General features: G+C 45.4%; 1 protein-coding gene across 1 annotated transcript in view; it reads left to right on the top strand.

Moving 5' to 3' along the window:
* POLE (DNA polymerase epsilon, catalytic subunit) overlaps positions 1–20,068 on the top strand; it is a 63,559-nt gene that overhangs the window by 24,435 nt on the left and 19,056 nt on the right. The window contains exons 27-43 of the mRNA XM_070951344.1: positions 74–176; positions 797–877; positions 1,745–1,867; positions 2,675–2,893; positions 3,229–3,438; positions 4,928–5,071; positions 5,842–5,982; positions 7,015–7,168; positions 7,988–8,094; positions 8,578–8,754; positions 9,863–10,086; positions 11,399–11,619; positions 13,012–13,216; positions 13,334–13,507; positions 14,822–14,947; positions 17,582–17,714; positions 18,693–18,885. Of these exons, the coding sequence (XP_070807445.1) occupies positions 74–176; positions 797–877; positions 1,745–1,867; positions 2,675–2,893; positions 3,229–3,438; positions 4,928–5,071; positions 5,842–5,982; positions 7,015–7,168; positions 7,988–8,094; positions 8,578–8,754; positions 9,863–10,086; positions 11,399–11,619; positions 13,012–13,216; positions 13,334–13,507; positions 14,822–14,947; positions 17,582–17,714; positions 18,693–18,885 (2,735 nt within the window). The remainder of the gene's footprint in view (positions 1–73; positions 177–796; positions 878–1,744; positions 1,868–2,674; positions 2,894–3,228; positions 3,439–4,927; positions 5,072–5,841; positions 5,983–7,014; positions 7,169–7,987; positions 8,095–8,577; positions 8,755–9,862; positions 10,087–11,398; positions 11,620–13,011; positions 13,217–13,333; positions 13,508–14,821; positions 14,948–17,581; positions 17,715–18,692; positions 18,886–20,068) is intronic.

The following is a 20,068-nucleotide window of genomic DNA, read 5'->3' as shown; positions in this document are numbered from 1 at the left end:
CCAATAGACAATCAACTTGTACTTTTCTTCGACTGGCTTTGAGGAGCGCTAATCTCTTCTTCCTTCCACCCAGAGCCATCCCACTCGCCATTTTCCAAGCCGAGCTCTCGGTGCGCAAGCATTACCTCCGGAAGTGGCTCAAAAGCCCTTCGCTGCAGGATTTTGATATCCGAACGGTAAGCAAATCAGGCTGAACTGAATGGATCCGATCTGGTTACAGTCCAGATTCTCGTGGCTTGTTGGGTTGGCAATATATAAACCAGCATTATGGCTTTAAGACTGTATTGCATCGTACTGTGTCCTGATTGGCGTGCTCTGTAGCCAATGTCCTTAAGAGGAAGCTTTCTCTTTGATACTCCTTGCTGATTGTTACTGCTCTTTACTGCTCTGTGCTGTGTTTGCTACTGTTTGCAACTGTTTATTGTGTATGACTACGACGACTGGTAAGAAGACTTTGTTATTGGAATATCCCTGGACTATTGTTCTAGTATCTACCGCTTTATCTGTGTATGACCTGGACTGTTTATTGGACTGTGCCTTATTACTATTTTTCCTGAAGTAAACACAACTCAGTGTTTCTGTGTGTTGGCTGTGGTGATTTGCAACTGCTCTCAATCGCTTTCATGTGCACACCCTTGCTACTCTAGGGTTTGCTCTGCAAATTCCTCAACAGTACTTTCCCAGGATTCCTGGGAAATTACTTCTGGTTGCCGCTGTTAACTAACCAGAGATATAACTTAGGTGACTCAGTTTTATCCCTTTGGGCCTCATCGGGGTTTGCCTGTTTTATCCGCAGATCCTAGACTGGGATTATTACATCGAAAGATTGGGCAGCACGATCCAAAAGATTATCACCATCCCGGCAGCACTGCAACAGGTAATTAGGCTTGGGAGCGAATCCTTGGGGAGAGGGGCAGCCACCCCACTGCATTAAACAGCAAAACAGAACAGAATAACCGAGTTGGAAGGGACCTTGGAGGTCTTCTAGTCCAGCCCCCTGCTCAGGAAGGAAACCCTATAACAGTGATGGCTAACCTTCTTGGCACTGAGTGATGAAACCATGTGTGCGCACACCCATAATGCAATGTGCGTGTGCATCATGCATGCACACGCAATCCCATGCATGTGCATGCAACCCCACACATGTGCGCACGACACTTGCATGCACCCCACGTATCACCCCATCCCCACGCATGCACGCACATCTCCCATATGCACCCCACACATGCACGACAGAGACCTGAAAACCAGCTGGTTGGCGGGAGGCGTGGGCATGCGAGGCGGAGCTGAGCTGGGGCAACGGCTTGCGTGCCCCCAGAGAGGACTCTGCGTGTCACCTGTGGCACGTATGCCATAGGTTCGCCATCACGGCCCTATAACATTTCAGAGAAATGGTTGTCCAGTCTCTTCTTAAAAGCCTCCAGTGTTGGAGCATTCACAATTTCTGGTGGCCAGCCGTTCCACTGGTTAATTGTCCTCACTGTTAGGAAGTTTCTTCTTAATTCCAGGTTGCTTCTCGCCTTGGTTAGTTTCCATCCTTCGCTTCTTGTCCTGCCTTCTGGTCCTTTGGAGAATAATTTAATCACCTCCTTTTCTTTGGGGCAGCCCCTCAAATATTGGAACGTTGCTGTCAGGTTCCCCCCTAATGACATGATAGCATCAATGTAAAAGATGTACCGTCCTCACTGGAAAAGGGGAAAGAAATAAAAACCAAGGGAGGGCTAAACGTGAGGCTTCCCGACAGGTGAAGAATCCGGTGCCCCGTGTCCGTCACCCTGATTGGCTGCACAAGAAGCTGCTGGAGAAAAACGACGTGTACAAGCAGAAAAAAATCAGCGAGCTCTTTGTCAGCGAAGGCAAAAGACAGGTAAGATAGCACACCTGCAGTTCTCTGCCACAGCCTCCAGCAGGACAAAGACATGCCGTATAGCAACAGCCCTTATAAACTTATATACCGGACCGTCAGTGCAGAACAATATCTTGGTTTGATGTTTGGAGAACTGCTTTGATTGCAGGCGTGTCTCGAAGAGGTTTTGCATTCGTTCCCAGGCCAGGAGTCCTCGAGGTGGTGAAATCTAGCCACTTAGCACCTCTGGTTCCTGTCAGTGTCTTCCTTTCCCCCCTTGCATCCTTCTTCTCTTCACCTGCATACCTTCCCCAATTTCCTCTTATCCCCCCCCCCCCCACCAGTTATGCCAGGATGCCAGACAACTGTAGTGAAGATGGCAGAGCTAACATCCTTCATATATCTTATTTTTCAGAGTATAAGGCACACTTTTTTTCCCCCCTAAAAGAGAGTGAAAATTAGGGTGCGTCTTATACACCGAATGTAGCCCTGCCGGCTCCCACCCTTTGGCCTCTGCCTCCCAGCAATTTACCTCCTAACAGCAAACAGCCCGTTTCAGCTTCAGCATAGCCTGATTAACACAAGCAGCTGATTGTCAGTTTGATCGGCCTCCCGACCCTCAGCTGTTTCAGGCTGCAGGGATTGCCATTGCCTATGGTCGGGCGGGCCTCCGCTGTTTGCTGCAAGGAGGCAAATTGCTGGGAGGCAGATTTTTTTTTTCTCGTTTCCCCCCCCCCCCCCCCAAAAAAAAAAGGTAGGTGCATCTTATAGTCCGGAGCATTTTATACTCTGAAAAATACGGTAATCATCTGTGGACTTTCCCTGTAGGTCTCCACTAATTTCCCCAGTGAGAATACTCCAAATAGTCAGGTGGCCGATATGGAAGATTTTGGGGTCGCCAAACCTGTGCAGCCAGTGCCCCCCATGTCAAGCAAGCGTAAACGAACCCCCACCGCAGAGGAGAGCCAGCAGCAGTCCCAAGCTCTGGAGCTCACCCAATCCTGGAGGGAGATCCTGGGACCCCCACCGCCCGTTGGCACCACTAAGGTAAGTCGGCTTCCTCGGGGCTGCAACTGCATCAGAGAGCAGGGCAGAAGCTTCTCAGCCAATTAGCCGCCCTGGTGGGAAAGCCATCGATCCCTTCACCCCTGAGATAGTTTCAGAAAAAGGAAGTTATTGGAAGGTTATGGCCATTGCTCCGATGGGCTTGGTTATCCCTGCAGAGAGCAGCTGTTCCAACTCAAGGAGTGTCGGGCATAAGTGTTGTGGCCTCCAGCAGCCGAATCAGAGGAGGAAGAGGAGGAGGGGTGGGAGTCAGAGCTGAGACGGCTTTGCAGCTCCCTGTCAAAACAGCTGCATCCGTCTGGTTTGCTCTGCTGCAGGAGGAACGGCTGCTCTGGCTGCGTTACCATAAGAAAAAGTGGGAGCTGCAGGCCCGTCAACGCCAGGAACGCCGGAAGAAGCGGAGGCTGGCCGACGGAGAAGCAGCCCCGGGGGGCGGAGCGATTCGGGCTGGGCCCTCCAAGGGCCTGAGCAATTTCCTGCGCAAGACCGCACGGAGTATCCTTGACATGCCTTGGCAGATAGTCCAGGTATGGGCACACCCACTGCGGAGGACCGTGGGCACGTGAGATACGACGTTCTTATCTTGTACGATGACCTGATAATCCTCTAGCTATGCTGTACTTCAGTTCCCAAAATCCTTTGCTGGGCAAAACAGGATTCCTGTCTGCCCCATCACGATGGGAGATGTGCTGTGATTGAAGGGCCAACAGTCCGCAGAGCAGAGTTCTAATTCCTTCTTTTTCTTTGCTCCCCTTTCTACTCCGGTACAAAATTCAGATTATTCTTCCTTAGGCTCGTATTGCCTTTCATCAGGGCAATACCCTAAACTACTCACATTTCTTCTCCTTGCTAGCATTTGTAGCATCTCGAGAAAACAATCCAAGCATCTTTCTCCGAAGATTCCCCGTGGTTGACAAAAATCAAGATTTTCCTCTTGATTTTTTTTTTTTTTTTTACATTTTCCTTCAAGATGCTTAGTGAACAGTACATTGTCTGGGTCAATTTACTGTATATAAAATCTTGATAACAATGATGATATTAATTCTTCTTCTTGTGCCATATCCATCATTGGACGTTGGCAATCATGTTGGCAATCCTATTTTTGTCAACAGCCGCATGAAAAAGTGCTGCTGAGTTTTGTCCAAACCGGTCCCTTAGATTTTGAAGCCACAACGTTCTTCTTTTGCCTGGACCTCATTTGCCTTCCATCTTTCCTTGGAGGATTAAGTGAAGGATGCCATATTTTTCTGGGTGTCGCATCCCATGTCCGAAATATTCTAACTTTTGCTTTTTTTATGGCTTTGATATTACGACTTCCCAGCGACCCGTGCGCTCCCACAGAGAGGGCCTCCTCAGGGTGCCATCAGCCAAACAATGTAGGCTGGTGACCCCCAGGGGGAGAGCCTTCTCTGTGGGGGCACCTACCCTCTGGAATCAGCTGCCCCCAGAGATAAGGAGAATCCAAGACCTCAGTGCCTTCCGCCGTGCCCTTAAAACCCACTTTTTCCAGCAAGCCGGGCTGGCTTAGGAAGAAATTTTTTAAAATTTTTAAATGTTTAATTGGTTTGTGGTTTTTTAAATTTTGGGCCAAATTTATATAGATTTTAATTGTTTTTAATATTTGTATTTCATGTTTTTAATTCTGGCTGTGCACCGCCCTGAGTCCTCAGGGAGAAGGGCGGTATATAAATTGAAAATAAATAAATAAATAATAAATAAATAAATAATAAATAAACAAACAAACAAACAAACATAATAATATTCTTTCAGCTTCTCAGATTTACATATACATTGTAATTATAATGTATTCTATTTTGTGGCAACATAGTGTTTTTCCAATTTCTACCTTCTATGTCATCAGAGTCCCTCGGGAGTTGGGCGGCATAGAAATGCGACTAAATAAATAAATAAATAAAATAATACTAGCCACAATTCCCATACTAAGAGGTATTTTCCTCTTGATTGAAGACGTGGTCTTTCTTCTGGTCCTTGTCACTTTTTTTTTCCTCCTGCTAGATTGCTGAGAGTGGCCAGCCAGGTCTCTTCAAGCTATGGGCTGTGATTGGGAGCGATCTCTACTGCCTCAAACTGAACGTCCCACGTATCTTCTATATCAACCAGCGCGTTCCTAAACCCGAAGAGAGCACGGTTTACAAAAAGGTACCTCAAACTCCAGTAGTGGAACGATCCAGTACGTAATTTCCCAAATCTTCTGGAATTGTCCTTGTCAGAAGGTTCTTCTGCGACTCTCCGACAAGCCAAGTCCACAGAAAAGCCAGTTTCACTTAACAACCGTGTGGCTAATTTAACGATGGCAGGGATTCCGTTAACAAATGGAGGCAGGAGAAGTTGTAAAAATGGAGCAGAACTCACTTAACAAATGTCTCGCTTAGCAACATCCATTTTGGGATCCATTGTGCTCGTATGTTAAGAGCAATAGCAATAGCACTTAGATTTATATGCCGCTTTACAGTGCTTTACAGCCCTCTCTAAGCGGTTTAGAGTCAGCCTCTTGCCTCCCCAACAATCTGGGTCCTCATTTTACCCACCATGGAACGCTGAGTCAACCTTGAGCCTGGTGAGATTCGATCTGCCAAACAGCTGGCAGCCGGTGATCAGCAGAAGTAGCCTGCAGTACTGCACTCTAACCACTGCACCATTGCAGCTCTTGTTAAGGACTACCTTAACAATTAACTGATTTAAACTGAAGAGACCCAGATATTTTAAAAAAGAAGACGAGTTAACTCCTTTCCTAAGAACCAAAAGTATGCAGATCCTGAATGGTGGGTTCATTCCACAGGCAGATAGCTTCATACAGGCAAAAGCCAATTTATCATCCTAAAGGGATAAAAATTGATTAAATTCTCCAAATCCCTTCAGGGCAGATAAAGAAGAGGTCTCCTCCTGAGCTCCCCCTGTTCTCTTTGCAGGTGAATCGAATTCTTCCTCGTTCCAGCTTGGCCTTCCACCTGTACGAGTACTCCGTGCCCGAAGACATGTACCTGGAGCACGTCAATGAGATCAACGCCAGCCTCTCTGCTCCAGACATCGAGGGGGTTTACGAGACCCAGGTAATACCTTGACCAGCAAACTCTAAACCCTAGTAAGGCCAACACCTGGAATACTGCAACCAATTGTTGTACTACCGTACTACAAAAAAAGAGGTTGAGACTTTGGAAAAAGTTCAGAGAAGAGCAACTAAGGTGATCAAAGGCCTGGAGATACATACAAAGAGCCATACAAAGAGCGCCTGCACGATTTGGGTTTGGCTAGTGTAAGGAAAAGAAGGACTAGGGGGGACATGATAGCAGCGTTCCAGTATTTAAGGGGCTGCTACAAAGAGGAGGGGATCAACTTATTTTCCAAAGCACCTGAAAGCAGGACAAGAAGCAACGGATGGAAACTAACCAAGGAGAGAAGCAACCTGGAATTAAGGAGAAACTTCCTGATAGTGAGGACAGTTAACCAGTGGAACTGCTTGCCACCAGAAGTTGTGGGCACTCCATCACTAGAGGTTTTTAAGAAGACGTTGGACAACCATTTGTCTGAGATAGTATAGGTTCTCCTGCTTGAGCGGGGGGCTGGACTAGAAGACCTCCAAGGACCCTTCCAGCTCTATTCTAATTTCCATTTTTATAGAGGTAGCCATACCTGCTGATGACCAATTGATCAAGAGCGTTTGATTAGCAATCCCTGGCTTTTACGAGCAGAGGTTGCTCATGCGCGTGGAGTTTCGTCCAGTAAGCACTTTCCACTCACACTTGGCTTCTGCTAGCACGAGTGAAGCTTCAAGTGAGCGTGCTTGTCCATCTCTCGTGGTCTGGTTTTGGTAGCGGGCATCCCTGGGGATTGGGGACCCCTGCTTTATATATACAGTATATCATTTTTTATTTTTTTGGGTTTGATTTATATGCCGCCCTTCTCCGGAGACTCAGGGCGGCTCACAATGCGTTAAGCAATAGCCTTCATCCTTTTGTATATTTATACAAAGTCAGCTTATTGCCCCCACAGTCTGGGTCCTCAATTTACCTACCTTAGAAAGGATGGAAGGCTGAGTCAACCTTGAGCCTGGTGAGATTTATCAACTGGTTTCTCTTTCCCAGGTGCCGTTACTCCTGCGGGCCCTGATTCACCTAGGCTGTGTCTGCATGGTGAATAAGCATTTGGTGAGGCACCTGAGTGGCCGGGAAGCTGAGACCTTTGACCTGGAGCACCTGGAGAGGCAGTCTCTGGCACAGTTCAGCTACCTGGAGCCAGGTAGGTGTCAACCCTGAAGCTGTCTTGACCGAAGCCATTTTTGTACCGCTTCAGGGTTGCCACACTGGAGCTCAGGGTCAGGGAGCGGGGAGGATGTGAGATAGAGGGATTTTTGTGGCCGAAACAAAATACTTTCTCTTGGGAACCAAGGACATTCTCACACTTGGTTGGAAGAAGGCGGAGTGATGTCGGACTAAACGGCGATCGGACCATGGGACTGATTTGTTTTTGAGAAAGTAGAAAAAGTTTTAATGAGGTGAAAAACCGCAGGAGTTTCAGAGTCGGTTTTCACCAGATCCGTGCCAATGTGATATTTCCAAGAAAAGGAATCTTTGAGGAACTCGAGTGCCTCGGAGTCTTGCTTGCCATGGAATTACCGTATTTTTCGCTCCATAAAATGCATTCCGGTTTTCGGCCTCCAGGCATCCTGATTTTGGCCTCTGCGCACCCCGTTTCCGGCCCGTTTTTCGGCCACCATACGGAGGCCAAAAACGGGGCACACGGAGGCCAAAAATTGGCCGAAGGGTGGGGGCTAGTGGGCGAGGCTTCGGTAATATTCGCTCCTTAAGGACGCACAGACATTTCCACCCACTTTTGGGAGACAAAAAAGTGCGTCTTACGGAGAGAAAAATACGGTATTACTTGGAACCCTGACATTCAACCGACTCTGAAAACTCCCGCAGTTTTCACCTCATTAAAAGCAAAAGTTTTTCTACAGGAACCCCGACAGTGGGAAGGCACAGGGGAAGCTGATCTGTACCGCAACTGCGGAAGTGCTGATTTCCATCTAACGCATCTAACGCTCCTTTCTGTGTCTAGGGAGTATCCGGCACATCTACCTCTATCATCACTCCCAGGGCAGCAAGGCGTTGCTTGGCCTCTTCATCCCTTCCCAACGCAAAGCTTCCATCTTTGTGCTTGATACAGTAAGTTCAGGGACAGGGGGGAAAAAGGGAGAAGATTGGGGGTCCTGTGTTGTGTTGTTTTTTTTATCTCATCTCTCTGCTCTGGTTAGATAAAATGTGTCATGGCTGCTTCCAAAGGGGATTGCTTCTTTCTTTCTTTCTTTCTTTCTTTCTTTCTTTCTTTCTTTCTTTCTTTCTTTCTTTCTTTCTTTCTTTCTTTCTTTCTTTCTTCCTTCCTTCCTTCCTTCCTTCCTTCCTTCCTTCCTTCCTTCCTTCCTTCCTTCCTTCCTTCTTTGTTTCCATTTGTGGAAACATTCTTCAATCAGTCTGCGCAGTTTTTACAAAACTGCAAAAATGCCTAGTGACAGGGACCACTTAATGGACTACTCCTGAGCCCAAAATCGATGTTGCTAAGCGAGACATGTGTTCAATGAGTTTTGCCTGGAGTCCTTCCTTCCTTCCTTCAGCTCAGCCCGCTCTCCGGTGTCACCCCTATGACTGCAGGTGCGTAGTAACCAGATGCCAAACCTCAACAACCTGTATTCTGCTGAGCACGCTTCCATGGTGGAGAAGGTGGGCCGAGAGCTGCTCCCCCCGGACAAGCACCTCTTTGAAGTCCGAGCCGAAACGGACCTCAAGAGCATCTGCAGAGTGCTCCAGCGCCTCCTGATGGGCTACAAGGTAAGGAACGAACCCCCACACTTTGCAGCACCTGCAAGGAGATGCTTCAGGGGTTTGGCTGTTGAACTTCTCCTGTCCTGGGCATCCGGCTCTATTTTTCCCTTCTTCCTGTAGCCTCTTCAGTGCAAATCTTTTCCTATTCTCCTGGGGCTTCGTTTTCATGCTTTGCAAGATCTATACAAAAGCTTTGTTGAGAAAATAAATCATATTAGGCTACAAAGAGTTATAATTACCATATTTTTGGAGTATAAGACACACTTCTTTCCCTCCTAAAAGAGGCTGAAAATTCAGGTGCATCTTATACTCCAAATGTAGCTTTTTCGAAGCTTTTTTTCAGCCCTAACGAGGCGCTAGTGAGTGAAGTGATCTCTGTGCTAAGCTTTTTTTCAGTGAAGTGATCTTCCGTGCTTTGCCTGCTCCCTCCGACTCTCAGCTGTGAAGTTTTTTTTCAGCCCTAATGAGGAGGCGCTAGCAAAGGAAGTGATCTCCGTGCTTTGCCTGCTTTTCTCATTGCTTCTCTCTCCAAAGATCAGCTGTGCTTTAGAAGCTATTTTTTATCCCCAGGCAGGGGATAAAAACCAGCAAACTAATGTGCTGAAGCTGAACCAGGCTGCTAACCAGATGAATACCTGGTAGGCAGATTTTTTCCTATTTTTTCCTATTTTCCTCCCCAGGAAAATAGGCTGCTGCTGCTGCTACTCTGGTGCAACTTACACTCCGAAAAATACAGTAATCCTCATCTTACTACCACAATGGAGCTCCAAATTTCTGTTGCTAAACCAGAGATTTGTTAAGCGAGTCTCGTTCCATTTTACGACCTTCCGTGCCACGGGCGGTTAAGCGAATCGCTGCAATCGATAAGCTAATAACCCGGTCATTCAGTGAATCTGACTTCCACCATTGTCAGAAGGTCACCAAAGGGAATGGGAAGATAAAGATATATTATAAGGATGATTTTGATTATATACAAGATGTATAAAATGTGACCCGGTCAGCACTCTGTTCATAAAATATGTATGATGAAAAGAAAAAGTTTTCAATACAACTTGTTCAAAAAAAAAAAAAAAGAGTAAAATACTCTTAAAAGTATTTATCTTGTCTGCCGCAGGATGAACGCCGGGGCCCAACGCTCGTTGCTGTGCAGTCTAACTGGGATTTGAAGCGGTTGGCCGGTGCCATGCCCGTTCTGGAGGAGTTCCCCCTGGTTCCTGTCCACGTGACGGACGACATCAACTACAGCATATTGGACTGGCAGCGCCATGGTGCTCGCCACTTGATCCGCCACTACCTCAAACTGGACATGTGTCTGTCTCAGGCCTTTGACATGAGCAGGTGAGCCTTGTGGAAGAGAGAAATGGGCTTTCGGCAGTTAAGAGTTACCTGTCTCAAATCATTAGTCCTTGGTTCTTTTCCAGGTAGTCCTCGTGTTACAACAATTGACCCAAGAATTTAGGTTGCAAAGGAAGACATTAGTTAAGGGAGTTTTGCCCCGTTTTACGACTTTCCTTGCCACAATGGTTAAGTGAATCACTGCAGTCATTAAGTTAGTCACACGGTTGTTAAGCAAATTCGTTCGTCAAGAAGGTCGCAAAAGGGGGATTGCGTGACCTTAGGACGCTGCCACTGTCATAAACGAGAGTCATTTGTCAGACTTATGACCGTCGCAGCATTCCCCAGGGTCACATGACTTACTGTATTTTTTGGAGTATAAGACGCACTTTTTCCCCCCTAAAAGAGGCTGAAAATTTGAGTGCGTCTTATACTCCGAATGTAACTTTTTCAAAGCTTTTTTTCAGCCCTAATGAGGCTCTAGTGAGTGAAGCGATCTTCCGTGCTTTGTCTGCTTTTCTCATTGCTTCTCTCTCTGACGATCAGCTGTGCTTTAGAAGCTGTTTTTCAGCCCTAATGAGGCTCTAGCGAGTGAAGCGATCTTCCGTGCTTTGTCTGCTTTTCTCATTGCTTCTCTCTCTGATGATCAGCTGTGCTTTAGAAGCTGTTTTTCAGCCCTAACGAGGCTCTAGCGAGTGAAGCGATCTTCCGTGCTTTGCCTGCTTTTCTCATTGCTTCTCTCTCCAAAGATCAGCTATGCTTCAGAAGCTGTTTTTTATCCCCAAGCAGGGGATAAAAAGCATGTGCACACGCTCAAAACCAGTAAACTAATGTGCTGAATCTGACCAGACTAAGGACGCTAGCCAGATGAATACCTGGTAGACAGATTTCCCCCCCTCCCCCCTATTTTCCTCCCCAAAAACTAAGCTGCGTCTTCTACTCTGGTGCGTCTAATACTCCGAAAAATACGGTACATTCGGATGCTTGCCAACTGACTCACTGACTTTATGACGGTGGCAGCGTCCCCGGGGTCACGCGATCCCCCTTTTGCGACCTTCTCGGCGAGTGAAGTCAACGGGGAAGCCGGATTCGCTGAATTACCGTGTGACTAACTTAACAACTGTTGTGCTTCCCTTAACAAGCATGGCAAACGAAGCCGTAAAACGGGGCGAAACTCCCTCAAGCAATGTCTCGCTTAGCAAACCTAAATTCTGGGCTTGATTTTGGTCGAAACTCTGGGGAGAAAACCTGTAGAAGCTTTAGCCAACCATTCTGCTCTCCGCCGCTCGGTGAACCGTTCCTCCTTCTTCCCTAGGTATTACCACCTGCCTGTCGGGAACCTTCCGGATGACGTCTCCATCTTTGGCACGGACCTTTTTTTCTCTCGCCATCTCCATCGCCACAATCACCTCCTTTGGCTCTCGCCCACCTCCCGCCCGGACATGGGGGGCAAGGAGGCAGATGATAGCCGTCTGGTCATGGAGTTCGATGAAAGGGCCTCCGTGGAGATCAACCATCCGGGCTGCTATTCCACAGGTGAATAACGGACGGACGGAGATCCTGCTTTGTTTCTCCCTGTTGGTACCAGCCCAACGGCCATCCGGCCGATTCCCTCCGATGGAAAAAGAATTGAGGAAGGAATCCTTCCCTCGGGTATCAGAGTCAAGTCCTTTTCTGGGGGCGGTGTCACACAATCCTCTTTCGCGACCTTCCGAAGAGCAAAGTCCGTGGGGAAGCCAGATTCACTTAACAACCGGGTTACTAACTTAACAACGGCAACCATTCGCTTCTCAAACGCGGCAAGAAAAGTTGTAAAAACGGGGCCAAGCTTCCTTTGCAAATTTCTCACTTTAGCCACATCCACCTGGGGCTCAATTGTAGTCGTAAGTCGAGTTCTCCCTTTGATCCTTTCCCCAGTCACAATGCAAAATCTCTTAACACTCTTCCGGAAAGCGCTGGAGACCTGGTTCTTCCAGCGGGCCTGGGGAACATAGAGCAGGATGGAGCCCATTCAATGGCTCACGTGATGTGTTGTCACCGGGGTTGGGGGGTTATTTTATTATTTTATTATATATGATTCCTTCCTTTTATTGTTTTTTTATATGATGGTTTTATATTCTTGTGAGCCGCCCTGAGGGACACAGTGGCTCAGTGGCTATGACGCTGAGCTTATCGGCAGTTCAGCGGTTCGAATCCCTAGCGCCGCGTAACGGGGTGAGCTCCCATTCCTTGTCCCAGCTTCTGCCAACCTAGCAGTTCGAAAGCAGGTAAAAAATGCAAGTAGAAAAATAGGGACCCCCTTTGGTGGGAAGGGAACAGCGTTCTGTGCGCCTTTGGCGTTGAATCATGCCGGCCACACGACCACGGAGACGTCGTCGGACAGCGCTGGCTCTTCGGCAGAGGTGGGCTTCAGCAGATTCTGACCAGTTCTGGAGAACCGGTAGTGGAAATTTTGAGTAGTTCAGAGAACCGGTAGTAAAAATTCTTACTGGCCTCGCCACCATCTATTCTCTGCCTCCCGAGTCCCAGCTGATCGGGAGGAAATGGGGATTTTGCAGTAACCTTCCCCTGATTGGGGAGGGAATGGAGATTTTACAGTATCCTTCCCCTGCCATGCCCACCAAGCCATGCCCACAGAACCGGTAGTAAAAAAATTTGAAACCCACCACTGCTCTTCGGCTTTGAAACGGAGATGAGCACCGCCCCCTAAATTCGGAAATGCCTAGCACGTATGTCCGAGGGTAACCTTTATATTTTACCTTTTAAAGTCGCCATGTGCGAATAGGCGGCAATATAAACCTCCTAAATAAACGAATAAAATAAATAAAATGCAGAGAATAGTGCCGGTTCTCTGAGCCCCCCTTTTGGAGAGCAGGAGGAAAGTGGCCCTTGGGGAAAGGTGAAATCCGTCTCTTCGCCCCCCTGCAGTCTGCGTGGAGCTGGACCTCCAAAACCTGGCTGTGAACACCATCCTGCAGTCCCATCGCATCAACGACATGGAAGGGGCCTCCAGCCTCTGCATCAGCTTCGACGTCATCCAGCAGGCATCGCTGGAGGACATGGTCACGGGCAACCAGGCGGCCAGCGTCCCCGCCAGCTACGACGAGGCCGCGCTCTGCTCCAACACTTTCAGGTGAGGCTTGTCCCTCCGCCCTTCCAGGGGGATAAAGAGGCAGCTTCACCTGGGGAGTATAGAACAAAGGATTTCTTTTTCTTCTTCTTTTTCCACCCCTCCCCTGTTTCTACACAGGATCTTGAAGAGTCTGGTGGTGGGCTGGGTGAAGGAGATCACGCAGTACCACAATGTCTATGCTGACAACCAGGTGATCCACTTCTACCGCTGGCTGCGATCCCCGACTTCCCTGCTCTACGATCCTGCCTTGCACCGAATGCTCCACGGCATGATGAAGAAGCTCTTCCTGCAGTGAGTCCTTTCCTAGGCAAAGTCGACTAACATCTGTTAGGCCTAAATGTTCTCTTAGATTGGCAGCTGTTAGGTCTAAAGCTTCCTTTAGACTGGCATTTGTTAGGTCTAAAGCTTCTCTTAGACTGGCATCTGTTAGCTCTTAAGCATCCTTTAGACTGGCATCTCTTAGGTCTAAAGCTTCGTTTAGACTGGCATATGTTAGGTCTAAAGCTTCCTTTATGTCAATCCTGAAGCTTCCTTTAGACTGGCATTTGTTAGCTTCTAAGCTTCCTTTAGACTGGCATCCATTAGGTCTAAAGCTTCATTTAGACTGGCATCTCTTAGGACTAAAGCTTCCCTTAGACTGGCATCTGTTAGCTCTTAAGCATCCTTTAGACTGGCATCTCTTAGGTCTAAAGCTTCGTTTAGACTGGCATATGTTAGGTCTAAAGCTTCCTTTATGTCAATCCTGAAGCTTCCTTTAGACTGGCATCTGCTAGCTCTAAAGCTTCCTTTAGACTGGCATTTGTTAGCTTCTAAACTTCCTTTAGACTGGCATCCATTAGGTCTAAAGCTTCATTTAGACTGGCATCTCTTAGGTCTAAAGCTTCTCTTAGACTGGCATCTGTTAGCTCTTAAGCATCCTTTAGACTGGCATCTCTTAGGTCTAAAGCTTCGTTTAGACTGGCATATGTTAGGTCTAAAGCTTCCTTTATGTCAATCCTGAAGCTTCCTTTAGACTGGCATTTGTTAGCTTCTAAGCTTCCTTTAGACTGGCATTTGTTAGCTTCTAAACTTCCTTTAGACTGGCATCCATTAGGTCTAAAGCTTCATTTAGACTGGCATCTCTTAGGACTAAAGCTTCTCTTAGACTGGCATCTGTTAGCTCTTAAGCATCCTTTAGACTGGCATCTCTTAGGTCTAAAGCTTCGTTTAGACTGGCATATGTTAGGTCTAAAGCTTCCTTTATGTCAATCCTGAAGCTTCCTTTAGACTGGCATTTGTTAGCTTCTAAGCTTCCTTTAGACTGGCATTTGTTAGCTTCTAAACTTCCTTTAGACTGGCATCCATTAGGTCTAAAGCTTCATTTAGACTGGCATCTCTTAGGACTAAAGCTTCCCTTAGACTGGCATCTGTTAGCTCTTAAGCGTCCTTTAGACTGGCATCTGTTAGGTGTAAAGCTTCGTTTAGACTGGCATATGTTAGGTCTAAAGCTTCCTTTATGTCAGGCCTGAACCTTCCTTTAGACTGGCATCTGCTAGCTCTAAAGCTTCCTTTAGACTGGCATGTAGCAGAGAAAAGATAGAAGTATATTACATTTACCTCCTCCAGGTTGGTGGCAGAATTCAAGCGGCTCGGCTCCGTGGTCATTTACGCCAATTTCAACCGTATCATTCTGTGCACCAAGAAGCGCCATATCGAAGATGCCCTGGCCTACGTCGAGTACATCACCCACAGGTACGTCCGTCATGGAAGCAGGTTGGCACAACTCTGGCCCAGGTCCATTGTTAAGGAAGGGAGATTGTTAAGTGACTGTGAAAAACAGATAATGGTTTGTGCCCCATCATGCAATTCACCAAAGGGGAAAATTCGGGACAACTCCTGGAATTTCTCCTTGGATTCTAGAATCTGCTTCCCTATCTTGGCATTTTGGAGAACAGAACAAGTTTTTGTTTGGGCTTCATCCTGAACAATTGTTGTGTTTTCTAGAACAAACCAGCAGTTAAATTTTGTTAAAAAATAATTCCTTGGCACTCAAAGTGCAGAAATCTGTGTCACGTCCCCCATACAACATAGGTCAGACAAGACATAAATAGTAAATTATGATTGATTGATTGATTTAGTTTGACTGATTTAGAGGACCATTCAGAGGAAGGAAGGTCTGCTGATTGTGGACATTTATAAAGTACCAAAGGTACGTCTGGACCGGGGTGAAATCCAGCAGGTTCTGGAAAACCGGTAGCGGAAATTTTGAGTAGTTCGGAGAACCAGCACATACCACCTCTGGCTGGCCCCAAAGTGGGGTGGGAATGGAGACTTTGCAGTATCCTTCCCCCAGGAGTGGGGTGGGAATGGAGACTTTGCAGTATCCTTCCTCTGCCACGCTCACCAAGCCACGCCCACCAAACACACCATGCCCACAAAACCGGTAGTAAAAAAAAATTGGATTTCACCACTGGTCTGGACACATAAAAGATCCCTCCAGCTTTACACCTATTCATCAAAGGATGCGTCCCGAGTCTTTCATGCCTTTGGGGTTCAGACTGTGGTCTCCAGCTTCCCCTCTTACTGTCTCTCCCACCTCCCTGCTGCAGCGGTCCCAGAACAGCCAAGAACATCATTCTACCATATATATAATATAAAGAACGGTTGCAGGAACTGGGCATGTCTAGTTTGATGAAAAGAAGGACTAGGGGAGACATGATAGCAGTCGTCCAGTATCTCAGGGGCTGCCCCAAAGAAGAGGGAGTCAAGCTACTCTCCAAAGCACCTGAGGGCAGGACAAGAAGCAATGGGTGGAAACTCATCAAGGAGAGAAGCAACTTAGAACTAAGGAGAAATTTCCTGACAGTGAGAACAATTAATCAGTGGAACTACTTGCCACCAGAAGTTGTGAATGCTCCAACACTGGAAGTTTTTAAGAAGAGGTTGGACAACCATTTGTCTGAAGGGATGTAGGGTTTCCTGCCTAAGCAGGGGGTTGGACTAGAAGACCTCCAAGGTCCCTTCCAACTCTGTTATTCTATTCTATTCCATTCCATTCCATTCTCTTCCCATCTTCGCTGCCTCCAACACTCGTCCCTTTGTTATGCAGCCCCTGTTTTCCCTACCCTTCTCATATCTCCCCAGCACTTTCCCGGAAGCATTAGTGAAATCGTGATTTAATGGACTCTTATCTGCTATCTCGAGGGGATGTCTCAGCTCAAGTTGTCTATTGCATTGACGTCCAATTATATCAAGATTTATGTTGTTATGATGGGTCGCACAGCCAGCCAGACGTTCAGCCTGGATTTTTATCCGTCTATCAAGGGCTTCCTAAGAACTTGGGATAGACAGATGTTTACATACACGCAAGTGTCAAGTCACATCTTCCAGTTCTTTTTTTTCTTTTTAATTTTCAAAAAACCTTTATTAAAGTTTAAAATATTAAAATACTAATGCAAATACGTCTGTAACAAAAATACACCCACGATAGTTGTACAATTCAACGTCGTTCCAACAGTACACAAATCTTAACTCTATTCATATATTCTCAGATATTCCTTCTTGATCGAATATACATAAACACAATTTATGTCTTATTTTGATCTATATATTTGCTGGTTTTATTTTCTATCCATTGATACCAGTTTTCCCAGGCTGAGTCTTCCTTGTTTAATTCTTCTTGTAATTAAATAACAAGGAACACATCTTCCAGTTCTTAACTGGTGTTGTCCATCAGATGCATCAAGTTCTTCTCCAAAGCCTAGGATGTCATAATGTATCGGCGTAGAACAGGTGACTTACGACAACAATTGAGTGCAAAGTTTCCGTTGTTAAGTGAGACATTTATTAAGTGAGTTTTAATATCGATTAAATAAAAACCAAGAGCTCCTAACTATTGTTAATGTTAAATCACTGAATATGTAAATAAGTATAATGTAAATATATGTATCTAGTGTGATTGTAAGAGTTATCAAAGACGTTATAAAAGATAGAAAGATAAAGTAGAAGAGTTGAATATAAAAGCAGAGTATACATGCAGATGTAGAAGGCTGTAAAAATAGTATATATTGTTATGTTTGTCTTGTTTTTTACTGTGTTTTTGTCTTTTTTCCTTTTTCTGTTTTTAAATGTAAAAATGTTTAATAAAAACAATTTTTTTAAAAAAAGAGCTGTGGTGGCACAGTGGTTACAATGCCGTATTGCATACTAACTCTGCCGGCCGCCAGCAGTTCGATCCTGACCGGCTCAAGGTTGACTCAGCCTTCCATCCTTCCGAGGTCGGTAAAATGAGGACCCTATTGGGGGCAATAGGCTGACTATAAACCACTTAGGGAGGGCTATAGAGCACCGTGAAGTGGTATATAAGTGCTATCTTTTTCCTTCCAGCATCCATTCAAAAGAACTCTTCCACTCGCTGGCCATTTCCTTTTCCTGCTGCTGGGAGTTTTTGCTGTGGATGGACCCCACCAATTATGGGGGGATCAAGGGCAAAGTACCGACTGAGACCCACTGTGAAGAGGTAAAGAGCCAACAAGGAGAGGGCCACTGGTGATCCCGTGAACGGTTTGGCTCTTCACACAGGGTTAGGGTCAGGAAGCAAAATGATAGCTCCTTTTGGGTCGTTGTTGCTTTTGTTGTTGTGGGAGCTTCATCACTGGAGGCTTTCAAGAAGAGATTGGATTGCCATTTGTCAGAAATGGTGTAGGGTGGTTAAAATTCGAACACGGTTAGAGGAAATGACACAACAACATATTGACTTAAAACCTGAACTGTTCCTATTGGGTATCTTACCAGAGAAATACAGTAAAGAAAATACATACTTGATCATACATGTTAGAACTGCGGCGAGGATTGTATTTGCGCAAAATTGGAAAGCAAGAGAAAATCCCTACAGAGGGAGAAGTAATTAAGAAAATATTGGAATGTGCAGAAATGAAATAGATTAACATTGGCAATTAAAGAAAAGAGTGGGGAGTATTTTAAGTTATGGGGGGCAATTTTATCAATGGTTAGAGAAGAGATATATATGAAAATCAATATAATTAAACATTGGGGGAAAATGTTGTAATGAATTGAATGAAGATGGAAAAGCAAAATGGAAATGTAGTAAAAATGGGGAGAAAGGAGGCATAAAATGAATTGATATAAACGTAAGAAATTTGGAAAGAATGTTGTCATAAATTAAACGAAAATATAAAGATGTGATAGAAATACAGTAAGATGATGGAGGAGGAAGTAGCGGACACAAAATATGTACTCAGATGACACTCTGAATGATTAATGATGCATTGTTTAAAAAAAATGTTTTACAAAAAAAATGGTGTAGGGTCTCCTGCTTGGCCAGGGGGTCAGACTAGATGACCTACAAAGTCCCTTCCGACTCTGTTAATCTACTACCTAAGGGGCAAGAGAAAGGAAAAACACAAGAAGGGTTAAATTGGGGGAGATGCCATTGTGCAGGGAGATCAACTTTTGATTGTCACTCATTTCAATACAGGCGACGAGGAGTAAACAGACAGCAGAGGTAGCCAACGATGAAGAAGAGGAGGAGGAGGAAGAAGAAGAAGAGGAACAAGAAGGCAACCTAGGAGAAAACAGCATAGAGAACCGTCTGGAAAACAACTGGAACATCATGCAGTATTTGCCACAGGCAGCTTCCTGTCAGAATTACTTCCTTATGATTGTGTCCGGTAAGTTTCTGCAGATGTGTGCATTTCACAATCTCAACATCTGGGCACTGACCAAAGGTCCACTTCTGAAGAGGCCAAAGCAAAAGTCCAGAATCCTCGCTTCAGTCCTGCCACATGTGCTCCCAACGGTTCTTGGGAGACCCCCCTTCCTCCAGATGTGATTCCTGGAAGGGGTTTCTGGGCCCATACAGAGCAACTTAGGAATGCTGTAGGGCACTGGAGTCCTTCTGGATTTGCAGCATGCATTGTGCAAGGCTCCTCCCAGGTCTCTGGAATGTTCCGAATGGACCAATCCCTGCACTTTTCCTGGCAAGGTTTTTGGGGAAGTGGTTTGCCATTCCCTCCTTCCTAGGGCTAAGAGAAAGTGTCCGGCTCAAAAGTCACCCATCTGGCTTCGTGCCTAAGGCAGGATTAGAACTCCCAGTCTCCCAGTTTCTAACCAGATGCTTTACACCAAATTGACTCTAGTAGTAGAAACATTTTGTTATAAATCTGTTGTGGATCTGAACGTTATTGTTGGCTTCTGTTGTTTCCGCTGTTCCTTTCTTTAAGGTTACCTCTCCTGAGGATACTTTGAAATGGGATAAATTAAATCGACCAAAGCACATAATAGAAAATGCTGGCAGAACGCTCTTTAACCATCGCCTTTAATTTAAGAATAAAACAATAAAATAAAATTCAGCGGGGTAGATTTCTTACCAAGACGGTGCAAAAGCAGTAGAAAATTACAGACTTCGAATCTGTAGGGCCTCGTTGATTTGACACACATTTCAACAAAATACAATACAATACAATACAATACAATACAATACAATACAATAATACAATACAATACAATAAAATACAATACAATACAATACACAATACAATACAATACAATACAAAATACAATACAAAATACAAAACAATGCAAAATACAATACAATACAAAACAATACAAAATACAATACAATACAAAATACAATACAATACAATACAATACAAAATACAATACAATACAATACAAAATACAATACAATACAATAAAAATACAATACAATACAATACAAAATACAATACAATACAAAAGAATACAAAATACAATACAATAAATACAATACAATAAATACAATACAATACAATACAATACAAAATACAATACAATACAATGCAAAATACAATACAATACAAAACAATACAAAAT

This window comes from Pituophis catenifer, unplaced genomic scaffold (assembly GCF_029215685.1).
Source record: "Pituophis catenifer annectens isolate HBS135680 unplaced genomic scaffold, rPitCat1.0.hap2 SCAF_10, whole genome shotgun sequence".
Taxonomy (NCBI): domain Eukaryota; kingdom Metazoa; phylum Chordata; class Lepidosauria; order Squamata; family Colubridae; genus Pituophis; species Pituophis catenifer.
Note: the sequence above shows the minus strand (reverse complement) of the source record. Positions and strands in the feature narration are given on the sequence as shown.